We start from the raw sequence: 13537 nt of genomic DNA on the forward strand, positions 1-13537 counted from the left end.
TTGAGGGGGTGGCATGAACATGTTCCATATTGTTTGCAGGAAGATGCATTTGGAACATGGTCAGGGAGTGGCCTTGCTGCAAACTAAACTTAACCACTCGTTACCTGAGCACCAGGAGCTCATCAGGGTTTGATCTTAATCTATTACAAATGCTAAAAAAGCACATCTTCATTCAAGTTACTGTAAAGGAGTTATTTAAGATACTGTGCAATTTTGTATGTGTTTGCAGCAGGTTTTGAACATGCAAATGTAAGTAGCCAGTACCCAAAGCACAGCCAAACAATGTCTTATGCTGCAGTAACTCAGGTACTGCTCTGTCTGTCCAAAACCGTCCTGTTTTTAACTGCCTTTATGATAAGGAACCTACCTTGCTAGGACAGCAGTGAACTGACAAAACATCTTGACTCTGCAATTCTCTGATGGTAATGGGTTGGTGCTGTGGAAATAAAATGTTTGGATTACTGTAGTCATAGTGCAGTGGTGGTACTATTTCAGATTTGCAGACATCACTTCTAGAGGTTATTAGAATATACAAGGGTTGTCAGATCATACAGTGCAGTATTTTATTACAAAGAAAGTCATGAACTGCTGCCATTTATAAGAATTTAATGAATTGAATACTTTATAATAGTGTTCAACTTGCAATATATGAGATTTTGCCTCACGTTTCAGTTTTATATAGAATCTGATTCAAAGCTACAGAAGTCGTTAGTCGTCGTCCTGTAGCTTGTGTTCTCCAGCTTGTCCTATATTCCTCAAGTAAAAAATTCCTCAGTCTTTGGAACAAGGTTTTGCTAGCTTTGTTCATACTCATTAGTAATTTACAGCTGAAAAAAGCCTACACACACAGACTAAGGTGCTGTCCACTGACAGCGAGAGGGGGTGAATCTAGCCTTTTGCGTAATGGCATTTGTGCCTAGTTTGTGCATTCAAAAGTCAGGAAATACTGTTTTATGTACCATATGTAGTAACTTGTAACAGGAGTAGAAAAGGTTTTATAGAATTGTTTATTTAAGGTGTGATTTCTCTTTTTCAGAAACGTGTGTTTTTGCATTTCTTGGCCTGTCAATTTTTAGTTTTCCTCACAAGTTTGAAATGTCCTTTGTCATCTGGTGCATAGTAGGTATTTACTTTCTTCCATACCTGTTTAGATGCATTTTTGGTATTGGGGAGGGGGGAAACACGTTACAGTTAAAATATTTTAGAAGAGTTGTTATGTTTTATAGGTTTTTATGAAAATACTTTTTATATATTGCACAAAGTTAACTCTCACTAATAGCATGAAATTCTTGTTCTCAGCACTTTGGTGTACAAATACATCAGTCGTCTTTAAGGAATTCCAGTTTGCTGTTATTTTGAAGGACTTCTGTAAAAGATTATTAGAAACAAGGAAAAGAACCTTGCTTGTTTTGACCCTATTAGATTTAATAAAATAAAAGAAATCTCAAAAGATGTTGAGATTATTATACATGCCACTTTATTCCAGAAGATATTTTACCAGAAAACAATCCTGAGTTTTTACGTATCTTTAGCTTCTTATGAACAATTTGTGTGAATGGGCAGTTCGTAGAAACTACAGTGCAAATTAGCATCAAACTCTGCTCCATTTCATCTCTCCAGGACTGCAGCTTTTGAGTCTTTCTCTCTCATATCGTTGCAGTTTGTTTACATAAACCAATTTAGTCCCTCCATCACTTCTTCTCTCTGAGCTCGTCTTCTTCAGAGGAAATCCTTACTCAAACCTTCTCCAATGTGTATTCATTCTTTGACTCCATTCTTAATTCTTTTTCTTTCATTCTGCATTTCAGTGTACCTTTATGTAGTGGCACTTTGAATTATGTTTCACATGGTAGTTACCTACATCTGTTGCTATTATAATTGTTTAATATAGACGTGAAAAGTATGTTCTCTTTTGCAGAGTCAAAAGAGGGAAATGTGAATCCATTTCCAGTTGCATACAGCAACATATACTAGCCCATTTTAGTCTATGGTTCAAGGGAAGAATTGTTATCTACAATTTACAGATAATGATATCAGCATGGGGAACTGCTCTCACTGCATTACACCCAAGTTCCTTATCTAAGGTGTGACACTTCCTTCTACGTAGCATTGCCCTCACAGGCATAATGCAAATTGCATAATTTGGGGTGATTCATAAAGGAAAACAGCAAAGCCCTTCAAGGATCCTGCTGACTAATTCTAGGATATTTACCTTATCAAGGTCTGTTTGTGGTGGAGCTTAAAAGCAATGCCATTGTGAAAACCTTTGCTTTTCTCCATTAAAGTTTTCACTGTATTTGTTAATTGTCTGTCATTAAATCAATAGTACTTTTTTTTCCCTCCCTCTAAAAATGTTGCTTCAGTGTGTGGTATATTTTATAACCATACCCAGGGAAGTGTTGAGGAACTGGATTACACGCTATTTGTTTGGCTTCTGGCCTTTTTCTCTGAGGAACTGGTCCATGGGGAGACAATAGAAATATCTTACTGCCTCTTAGCTGCTGCGCCAAGGGAATGATTAAAGGAGCTGAACTGAGGAGAACTTTTACACAAAGTAATTCTTGGTCTCCCTGGAATGCCTCTTGGGTTTCATTTATTTATTATAAGTAAAGTAGTGCCTGGTCTTTGTCAGTGACAAGTCTGGTTTAGTTTCAGTTAAACAGACAAAATGTTTAAAAAGTTAAATTCCACATTGACCTATGCTGAGAGATTTCTTTATGTTAGTTTAGCACACACCTACTTGCGAGATTTGTGAGTGAAAAGAGCGTATTCACCTTACCCTGTACAAACCAGATGCAACTGGGGCCTGCGTGAATGTAACACATCAAATGGTCTTTTGCTTTTATTTCTGTTTTTCAGGTACTTGTTCTGTTTGGTAGAGCAGTGAATATTTTCCCACTTTCCTACCTACTCAACTTTTTCCGTGATCATAAAATCACCCCCAAAATGATGTTTATCATGTGGTTTAGTGGTAAGTTAAAGCTCAAAGTATGGAGAACTGGAAAAAATGTTTTATCTTTTTCGTTGTGTGGGTCACTCTGGGAAGAACTGGTTTTCCATCTGTGGAGCAAAACTCAACATTTGCACTGTTTCAAACCCAAGTGCAATAGATATGTTCTCTTTCCCCTTTGTGCTAGAGGACTATGCAGTGATGATCCCCACTAAAGATTTTCTGCAAAGCGTCTGCTTTTCTTTCTAGGTCTTAGCAACTTCGCAGTTTGAACAACAGTATCTGAAGAGCTCAGATTCATTTTAGGGTGGTAACCAAGTGATAGATAAATGGACATGGTATAGGATTGTAACATCTTTTAAAGATGGAAAATTCCTATTGAGTTATCGGGGTGCTGAGGACCAATGTAGCTGTTGATTCACTCTTCATTGATTTACTGTTCTCTCTGATAAGGTTTACGTGGTGCAATTCCCTATGCCCTCAGCCTCCATTTGGGCTTGGAACCAATAGAGAAGCGGCAGCTCATTGGGACAACAACAATCATCATAGTACTGTTCACAATTTTGCTTCTGGGAGGAGGAACCATGCCCCTCATCAGACTGATTGACATTGAGGACTCCAAAGCACGCAAGAGGAACAAGAAGGACATTAATCTTAGCAAGACAGAGAAGATGGTTTGTTTGGGTTTTTTATTCAGAGGATCACTGATTTTTTTTTTATTATTTTATTTTTACATTTTCCAAGACTAGTACATTGTTTTTTACTAAAAAGTTAAATGAAAGCAATGGAAAAAGCCAAGCAATATAATTTTAAAATATCCCAAAGACAGAGTTTGGTTAGTGTTTACACAAAAGAACTGTTTGGACAAAGGGAGGAGAAATAGTCTCTTACCTCAATCTAATTATAAATTGATCCATACAAATTAAAGTAACCCCTGCAGAAGCATAAAGCAGATGATACAGGATTGAGTCATATACAGAGGGAAAGTAGCTAGTACAGTGTGAGTCATGAATTAATCATAAAAGGCAGATGGGAATTATTTTGAAAAAGTCAAAGCAAAGGCCATGAGAAGGTGGTAACAGCAGCACCCCTCTGACTGGGTTTTATTTTAAAGCAATTTCTGGCTAAGCAAGAGTACTGAAGAAAACTAACAGCCAGTCTGAAACCTCATGTGCAAAAGGCTGGAGAACGTAAAGTATCCCAGAGCATTTGCCTGTTTTTCCCCAAACCATCAAACAATACATGCAGGGTATTGTTCTGTAGGATCTGAAGAACAGCTCCTCTTGTCATGAGGTTTCAAAAAGCTTGTAGTCTTCAGAATTATCTTACTCTGTCCACACAGGGAGGTGTGTATAGGAAGAGCACAGGGATAGGGTGTGTTCTGATACAGGGCTTGTTTTCAGTGAGACAACAACATTAGCGTTGCTTGCTGGATAAAATCATTGTCCAGTTCACAAGAGAAAACCTGCACAGTAGAAATCTGTTCTCAGCAGTACTAACAATACAGAATATGGAACATTTGAGGTCTTTTACCCTTCAGCCTGAAAAGGGAGGCTAAGTGGCTCTGGGAATCAACAGCTGGACAGATTCATACAGCCATAAGGTCTGGTAGGCTAGGGTGATAATTTCCATGTTCCAGCATGGGAATTGATTGTGAGGAGGGAGAGCACAGAGCAGGGGGCTGAAGCAAGCTGGAGGGATGGCTGCCACACTTCGCAGGCTATTCCAGTATTTGTGATCTTTCTAGGGAAATACTATCGAATCCGAACATTTATCAGAGCTCACAGAGGAGGAATATGAAGCCCAGTACATAAAACACCAGGACCTCAAAGGGTTCATGTGGTTTGATGCCAAGTATTTGAATCCTTTCTTCACCAGAAGACTCACACAAGAAGTAAGTCTTTCTTGTTTTCTTGAAGAAAAAAACTGTGGTAGAGTTGGTTGTAATTTCACTCTGTACCATTCAAGGCTCATAGCGTAGCCGTGCAACTTCCACATTAGGAACAGTGAGCCATCTAATATATTACTTGTGCATATGTAGAGCAGCTGTAATGAAAAGCTGCACTGTAAAATTGCAGGTTGGATTAGATGAGCAGCTCTCAGGGCTACCACAATTAAACTTTAAAAGGTGTATGGATTTATTGAACTCGCCTTTAATTTTGCAGCATACCATGAAGAGTAGCAGGAGTTACTAGTTACTACTGTTGCTAGACAAAGCTGCTGCCACTCATGCAGAGTTTTTAAAGTGCTATTACACAAAGTTGCTGCCTTTTACTGTACACGGTCCTGTGAATTCTGGAGTTGTGATTTTTTCTGCAGAGTGCAGTTTTTATCTTGGAAATAGCCACCAGAATTGCAGCCTTCACTTTTAAGACTTCTTCACTGGGAGACCAAGACTTTGAAGCTGTAAATGCAAAATGACACCTGACTGAACCTGTAACTTAACACTGAGTGGCTCCAAGGAGTGTAAATACTATGCCATTTTCACCCCATGACTCAGAAACCTGAGACTCCTTGGCTGTATAATTCACTGTTTTTCCAATTTGCCATAGAATTAAGCATTTTTGCTGTGGAGTTGATAATTTTGTGTAAAGTATGCACATTCCATCTTCCTAGCCTGCACAAACATACTATTTTTCCTCTTGTTTTGTACCTTTCTCTTCAAAAGAATGCTTTCAGCACTTTCCCACAAAAGCTAAAGGCATTTTTTGCAAAACCAAAAAGGAATCAAGAAACCAGAGTAAGCGACTGATTCGTAGTTGGTAGCCAAAAGCACAGGCTGCCATCCAGATTGCAACCAAAGGCTAGAAAAATAAGTATGTGAATCACCAGAGCAGGCCACAAGCTTCCCGCTGTCCCTGGGAACACGTAGAGAGGAGTGAGATTCAAAGCCAGGCCATCCAGACAGCATTAGGATTGTTGAAACCCACAGAGCAGGACTTTCTAGAAAACACAGGTAAAAATGCCTGTCATCAAAAATATAATCCGTGGAAGTAATTACTGATTGAACACGTGATAAATATTTTCTCGTAGGAAACAGAATTGCTTTGCATGCTTAGAGACCAGGAGTGGATTATTTCCTCAGGAATATGTTAAACTAGTCTGTCTCTTTTGCTCTTTAGTACACAAGTAGTGTTGTAGCTAAGAAACTGTTCTGGTTTGCTTTTGCCTTAGGACTTGCATCACGGGCGCATACAGATGAAAACCCTCACAAACAAATGGTATGAAGAGGTACGACAAGGACCTTCAGGATCTGAAGATGATGAGCAAGAGCTGCTATAGCAGACCCAGGCAGGAGTGCAATGAGTTTATCGTTAGAGCATTAGAAAGAGGATTTAAGTATCGAGAGTCTGACTGCACAAAAGCTGGAAGGCTAAGAATGAACTTTCTGATTTCAGGCATGTCTTGTGCTACATGTTTAGGTATAAAACCGCAGATCTACTGTGCTTGTTATTACTAGTCAGTGATGAAAACCCGTAAGTGTCAGACACTGGACTGAAGAACCTTTTGTTCAGATTTTACAGCATAGCAGATTTCATGCAGCCTATTGAAAAGCAGAAACATCTGCCATGAAATGATGACATTGTTTAATAGAGGGGTCTTCTTCCTGTTACAAAATCTGCTGTAAGCATATGCTGAAGTACAGAGCCATTGTATGACTCTGCAAAACAGAATGAATTGCACTTTACTTTTTTTTTTTATATACATATATTCATTCACAGCATGGAGAGTCTTGACAGTTTATACTGTGACTTTGTTTCAACACTAGTAAGGGAATCTGACTGGAATAAATCTATAATTTATGGTATTTGCACATTATGAATCCAGAGAAGATGCATACCTTGACAAAAAGCAGATGTTGCACATACAAGGAAGCACCTCTGAAAACTGGTGGTCTTGTCATTTAAGAAGTTATTGATTTCTATTTTATGGGATTTTTTTTTTTTATACTGAGGTATCTAATCTACAGTACCGATTATAGCATGGTTTGGGGGAGTGGGGGATTGAATGACACAGTACAGAACTGCATTTGAAATTCTAGTTTTAATGTGTTTTTTTTCTTTGGCTAAGGCCAGTTGCAGTTGGGTTTCTGTAATTGGCAGTTGCTCCTTGCTGGCACTTTGGCTTTAAATCTTAGAAAACAGCAGCTTTTGTTTTGCCTAATTCATGAAGTGTCCCTAACACTCCAGAATTCACTAGTGGAATTTTTAAGTTCTAGTGGAAGCAAAAGCAGCATTTTCCATATCATTCACTTGCTGAACTAAATGTGTACATGAGGAAGAAGATTCTACAAAATCTAACCCAGGTACAGAAAGGTTAATATTGCACATTGCTGAAGCAGCCTCAGCTGGGAAGTGCCAAACAGCTTTCATTAAGCTGTCCTGTTTGTTAATATGATTTTTCTCTTCTGCTCACGCTGTTTCAAAATCAGCAGTATCGTTTCACTTTTTCTACATGGCCTGGTCTGTTTGCTCAGAATTGCACTCACCTGAACAGGCACGCAGTGTTTGTTGCACATTTGCCATGGTTATACATGCAGCAGTTTGCTCTCGCTGCCAACCCAAACTCCTTATTAGTCATTTGCATATTCACTGTTGAAATGTGGATTGTAGTTCTGCACATAACTCTGACATGCAAGTGCACATGTTTGTTTCTGAAAGTGAGAGACTTCTATTTTTGGTCTGGTTTTGCTACTAAGGTTTTTAATCAACTGCTTACCTGCTGGGAGGAATAAAAGTTCAAGAATGTATTTAGAATCCTAAACCTATGTTGTCTGAGCAGTTCTTCCAAAATAACACATCTTGATACAGAACTCCCTTGTCCCCTTTTTCCCCTCCCTGTTAGTTCAAAGAGCTTCTCTCTGCTACTCCCAGAGCCGAAACACACACTGGTGGGAGCCTGAATGGGGCATGAGCTCAGCTTCTGCTGTTGACCAGAAAGCAATTGGTGCTTGTTTTATCCTTAGGAGAGGATCTGTGTAAAAATCAGACTCTTCCTTCACCCTTCTAGACAACAGTAGACTTAATTACATTTTAGTTACCCATCTGTCTTACTCTGTTTCTCAACTTGAACATTTTAAGCCCAGCAGCTGGCTGGAAGGTCTCTGGGAGCTTCTCTTGTCACTGGAAGGTGTACATTGATTTAGATCCAATTACACTGGGCTTAGTGTTATGTCCTAGTCATGCTGAAATATAAAATAGCCTCTAATTTGTATTGTTATTCGGGTGAAATAGGTCACCTGAGAAATAAATAGTGGTCTGTACCAATAGATCAGCCCTTTGGTAACGTCCATCAAGGTAAATTGATCGTTTCCTGCCCTCTGCTGGCAATTAGTGATGGCGCGCCGACATCTAATGAGAGCCATTTGCTGGGAATAATTTCATACATTAAATTGAAGCAATTAACTGATATAGCTAGATCTAATGAAATCACTTCGAAGCAATTAAATGGAAGAAAATTTGGATGGTTTAATTTAAAAGCAACCATTCTAAAACTTAAGAAAATATTACATTTGTCAAAACTTGGAATTAAGACAGCTTTGTTCTCTCTCATAATATGCACTAACTTCCTTATTTTGGAACCAGTAGAAGAAGTTTTTACCAGTATTTCAGTGAACAATTTTCATATTCATTTATCAATACATTGACTTTTCTGTGACAGCCATTTCACAGTTTGGATTTCTTCACTTAAAGTAATATGCTTAGAAAAGAAAAATTAGCTGTCTCCTTATTGATGTGCCTTGCAGTTACTGTAGATCATTCCCTATTTTATCAGACCAATATTAAACTCTAATCCTCTTCCCTAGCAGCCCCATCCTAACTGGTGTCACCTGCAAATTTGTGCAAGTGTAGACTTGATTTTTTCTGCTCTCTTAAGTATGGAACCACCAGGAAGTACAATGCAGATGTTACTAATTGCAGAGGCCCTGAAGTTCTGCCAGGCTGCAAACCCAGTTGCTTTCTCTTGACAGCTAAGGAGCCAGGCAAAGGAGAGGCAGGGGGAACCCAGAGCACAGCTTTTGGCAGCTCAGAGCCTCCCAGAAGTTATTTTGCCCTCTTCCAGCCCGTCCCGCGGCCCTGCGTTAGCCTGCGACAAGGTGCCTTGGCTGCTGATGGCAAAACTCATCATCCACCGTGGGGAACAGCAACAGCACCCAGAAGCTCCCACTGCCAGGCAGGGCTGAGCCCAGCCCCGGTTCCCCATTTCTGTGCTGGTGATGTGGCCACGGGCATGGTGTTGGCCCCGGGGCAAGGGGAGTCACCGAAACTCCCCAGCCACCCCTGGGGTGCTGGCACAGAGCTGGCATTTCCCCAAGCTCAGCAGCCCTGCCTGATTAAAGATGCAACAGAGCTGCTCACAGAAAACAGAAAAAGGGTTTTCAGCAGTGGCTCTCCTCCCATCAGTGAGCGCAGGGCCGGGCAAGGCCCCCAAGGAATGGCTGTGCCATGGCCAGTCCACAGCAGGGGCCGCAGGGAGCAGACCCCCCCTCCCTCCCTCCGGCTGTGCCAGGAGGAGGCGATCCCCGCACCAGGAGGTGACCCGGCCGGCCACCTCGCCCAGCAGATGCCTGCTGGCACCGCCATGCATGGGAGAGGAGTCGGGACTCCCTGCAGAGCCCCTTCCCCAGGACAGCAGGGGCTTTTACCAGGTTTCACTCCACTGCTCAAGAGGACAGCAAACCTGTTCTGCCTGGTCACCACTGCCAGCTCACATGCCTGCTCTGTGCCTCGGTTTCCCCACTAGTCAAAATCCCCCTTGCAAAGCCCCCTGTGAGCTGCTTGATTCTTGGGGCTACTAAAACTGCAGTCACAGACTGGCCACCCTGACAGCAACCCCTGTGCCAGGCAGGGAGGGGATGCCCGTGGCTGCCCCGCTCCCTCGCATCCCCATCGGGACAGCTGCGCCGAGTGCAGTCGTGCCACCGGGCTTGGGACAGCACCCAACCACCCCGTCCCGGGGCAGGGCTGCCACACGGCGACCGGCTGATGCTCAGCCAGGGAGAGCTCCCAGCTCTCACCCGTAAGACAGGAGGGAGCGTGTGATGGGGCTCCAGCGCGTCCTTCCTGCAGACACGCCATCACCACCCCGTCCCCCACAGAGGGACGTGTCTGTGAGCACCGGGACAGCTGCGTGGCAGTCACTGATAAGTGACCATCACCGCAGAGTCTGGTTCACGCACAACCTGCACTACCTTTGAGGCCCATCGTCGCTCCGGGTGCCTGGGAGCCAGACTCCAGCCTGCTCATGAGTCACCAGCCGAACGCGAGCAAACACCTCCAGCTTTCCCTGCCTTGGTTTCATCATGGTGAAGATGTTATTTTTAACTCAACCACACCAAGAGACACTCATTTATTTTAAACATTAAAGCACCTACGGGCTGTTTCTACAGCCTAATCTAAAAGCTGACATAAAAGGACCGAAAGCAATAATAATTATCTGCCATTCAGGAGCTTAACCTTTGGAAAGAAAGACCAGGGCTCTGAGCTTTGCTTGTTAAACAGCCTGTAGGTGAGGCCACCCACCCCAGAGAGGAGATTTCCACCTGTGGGGCTGCATTTAAAGGTCAGTGGCACAGTCTGCGGCGGAGGGCTGCCCGACTTTTGAGAACAGGGCCACAGGAGATGACACAGCCAGAGCACAGACACCAGAGGGGAACGTGCACGGCTTTGTGCAACCACTGATTTTGGAGGTACCAAGGGTCTGGATGCAAGGGGTCGCTGGCCACTACTTGGAATAGTGGTGCGGGCTGAGGGCAGCTCTGATTTGAGCTGATGGGATCTTCATTGGTGATTCCCACTTTAAATTTAAACAGGAGCTGGATGAGCTTGTGTGGGACCTGCCAGAGCATGGAGCTGCTGGGGAGGCTGCTCCTGCCTCCCAGTCCTGCTGGTGGGGAGGCCAACAGCAGCACAACAGCCAAGAGCCACCGGCTGGGAGGGTTTTATACATTCAATTAACCACCACAGCCAGAAGTAATGAAATCCCTCTGAAGCAATTAAGCTGGAGGAATGTTTGGGGGGCAGGAGGGTTGTATTTAAAAAGCAACTGCACTAAAACTTCAGAAGGCATCCAATACACTTGCCACAACTTGGAGTTAAGACTTTGTTTTCCCTCAGACTACACATTAACCTCCATAGTTTCGAACCACTGGAAGAAATTTCTACTGTTATGTTCATGATTGATTTTCGCATTCATTTATAATTTTGCTGACTTTCCTTGACAGTCACCTTACTCCCATTTTTCCTTTCCTAGGGCACATGGCTTCCCTGCCACCCTGGAGTGTGCTCTTGTGCCCTCAGAGCCCGCACAATCCCCTGTTTTGGTGGAACACAGCTCACGGTGGGCCCTGGGGACTTTTGGGTTGATGGCTCCAGGGCACCTCCAGTTGTTCTGAGTTTTTCTGTCCATGGCAAACTGAAAACCAAGCAGAATGGTAGAGCATGTCCCTGCAGTCTCAGAGTGGCTCCGAGGGGAGCACAGCAGACACCGCTCACCTCATTTGAGGTGAAGCTGTCCTTGCAGAGCCAGTTCACAAAACTAGCGTTAATAGAAATTAAATTCAAAGGGCAGATTTTTTCCAAAGGTTCATATTTGTACACAATCCAACCGCTGCTACCCTTAGCCAAAGCCTGCTGTCCAGACAGGAGCAGAGAGGGAAGTGGCAGAAGAATGGCATTTGCTCTCAGCTTCGTTTATGTAAAAATCACATTTTACTGACCATGACCGCTGTGAAACATGGCCCTAGAGACTGCTTCTGGGGTCTGGAGGACGCAGCCCTGCCAGGGCCTGGAACACAGAGGAAGGGACAGCCTTTGGGTGAAGCCATTTGATAAATTAGGACAGAGGCTCAAATCACACACCACCCGTTTTGCCGGTGCTATCACCCAGCCAGCTGCAGGATGCTGCGTTGCTCCAGGGCCTGGCCCCGTGCACAGCCGAGGTCGGTGGGACATGACACTGGTTTGATGAGCGTGTCCCTGTCCCCAGGACGAGTGGGGAAGGCTGTGTGGACACACACCGGCTGCTTTAGTTCACCCTTAAATTCTCTTTCAAACCTAAACCCCTGCCAGGCTGGGGCTCTCCTGAGAGGGGCAGGAGGGCATCGCTCGCCTGCTCACCTTTCAAGGTAAGGCAGCAAAGAAGAAGGTGTCCTGGAAGTGCTGCGGCTTTGCAGGTCACTAATGGAGTCACAGTGAACAAACCGCACACCCCAGAGCCCTACAGTGCTGTCGGTGGGGGAACACAGAAATCCATGGGGTTATTGCCCTGTACAATCAGGTTAGTACCGAAGTGAATTTATGGCACTGATGGATGTGAAATCGTGGGAGATTTGGGCAGAAAATAATCCCAGAATGGGCCAAATACCTTTGGAAACTGCCTTATGGTTGTAACTGGCCTCTGCCAGCTTGCCTTTGGGAAGGAATCTCTCTCCTTGAGAAAGACTTCTTGCTGCAGGTTTTCTCCCTCACACTGGGCTTTTGGTAACTATATATCGCTTATGTATAGATCAATGGGGCATACGTGTCTGCACTTGCCTCAGCATCTTCAACCTCAAGAGGCTGATTGAACCTGGAATACGATGCCTATTTGAAAATAAAGCCATCACTGGGAAAAGGCACAAGTGCTCTCACTCGGCTGGCACTGGGTGGGAAACGCAGCGGCCGTAGCACGCCTGCCCAGGCACCAAACCCAAACCAAGGCAGCCCTGGCTTGTTCCCTGCACCAGGACCAGGCTCCCACCAAGCAGCAACACAGCACTGCAGCCCCCAAACCCCCTTCCCACCTGGCTCAGAGCCAGGGACCAGGCTGCAGCAGCACCAAGAGCTAAAGAAATCAGTTCTCACAACCAGCAACCACCTCCCAAACCCTGCCCGACAGCAGCAGCCAGCACAGACCCCACCTTGGCCCCAAGGGCAAAGCCACCATCCTCCTCGCAGCTCCAGGCTCACCCCACCAGCAGCCACCGCAGGAGCCGCCCTGGCAGGGAGAGGGGGCTCTGGTCCTCAGGGAATTGGAGGCAGCTGATGGCACTGTTCCCAGCTGGGGACACTGATTAAATCAGCACCAGCTATGCCCTGCCCCAGGGCACGGGTCCAGCCCGGCGGGTACGGGTACCTGGGTTATGGCAGCACCGGGTCGTGCTGGGGAGGGACCCTGGGCCTGCTGATGGCCTGGCCGCAGTGCATGGAGTTAATTAAACTGATTGGGATTTTGCTAGAGTCCAGGCTGCCTGGGCTCCCCAGCAGCAGGAGTGTCTCTATGGATGTAGATCGAAGCAGACACAGTGTTAGGTGCTCTCAGTGTTATGCATTCTCACACCAAACTAAAGATGAAGACGCTGATCCGGGCTTTTCCTGGAGTAATAAAGGACTTAGGGGATTTGCAGAATTTTTTTTTTTTCCTATCTCCTTTAGGTGATTTCTGTACCACGGTATTTGTCAGCTAGCAGGGGACAAAGCGGCAGGCCGGGGGGCTGGTAAGCAAAGCAGGGACCCGATGCCGCACCGGTGGCTGGACCACACCGTGTCCCCGAGCCCATCACAGCCCGAAGCAGCCGGGGTCACGTCCTCGGCCCCCCCGCCCTGT

At 44.6% G+C, this 13537-nt stretch overlaps 1 protein-coding gene across 4 annotated transcripts in view; it reads left to right on the forward strand.

Moving 5' to 3' along the window:
* The window catches only part of SLC9A8 (solute carrier family 9 member A8), a 32427-nt gene extending 24720 nt beyond the window's left edge, over positions 1–7707 (forward strand). For all 4 annotated transcript variants that reach the window (XM_075517011.1, XM_075517013.1, XM_075517012.1 and 1 more), the window contains 5 exons: positions 1037–1119; positions 2860–2971; positions 3404–3624; positions 4698–4844; positions 6125–7707. In XM_075517011.1, coding sequence (XP_075373126.1) covers positions 1037–1119; positions 2860–2971; positions 3404–3624; positions 4698–4844; positions 6125–6232 — 671 coding nt within the window. In that variant the 3' untranslated portion in view covers positions 6233–7707. The remainder of the gene's footprint in view (positions 1–1036; positions 1120–2859; positions 2972–3403; positions 3625–4697; positions 4845–6124) is intronic.
* Positions 7708–13537: the final 5830 nt, after the last annotated feature.

Source organism: Mycteria americana, chromosome 14 (genome assembly GCF_035582795.1).
Source record: "Mycteria americana isolate JAX WOST 10 ecotype Jacksonville Zoo and Gardens chromosome 14, USCA_MyAme_1.0, whole genome shotgun sequence".
NCBI classification, from domain to species: Eukaryota; Metazoa; Chordata; class Aves; order Ciconiiformes; family Ciconiidae; genus Mycteria; species Mycteria americana.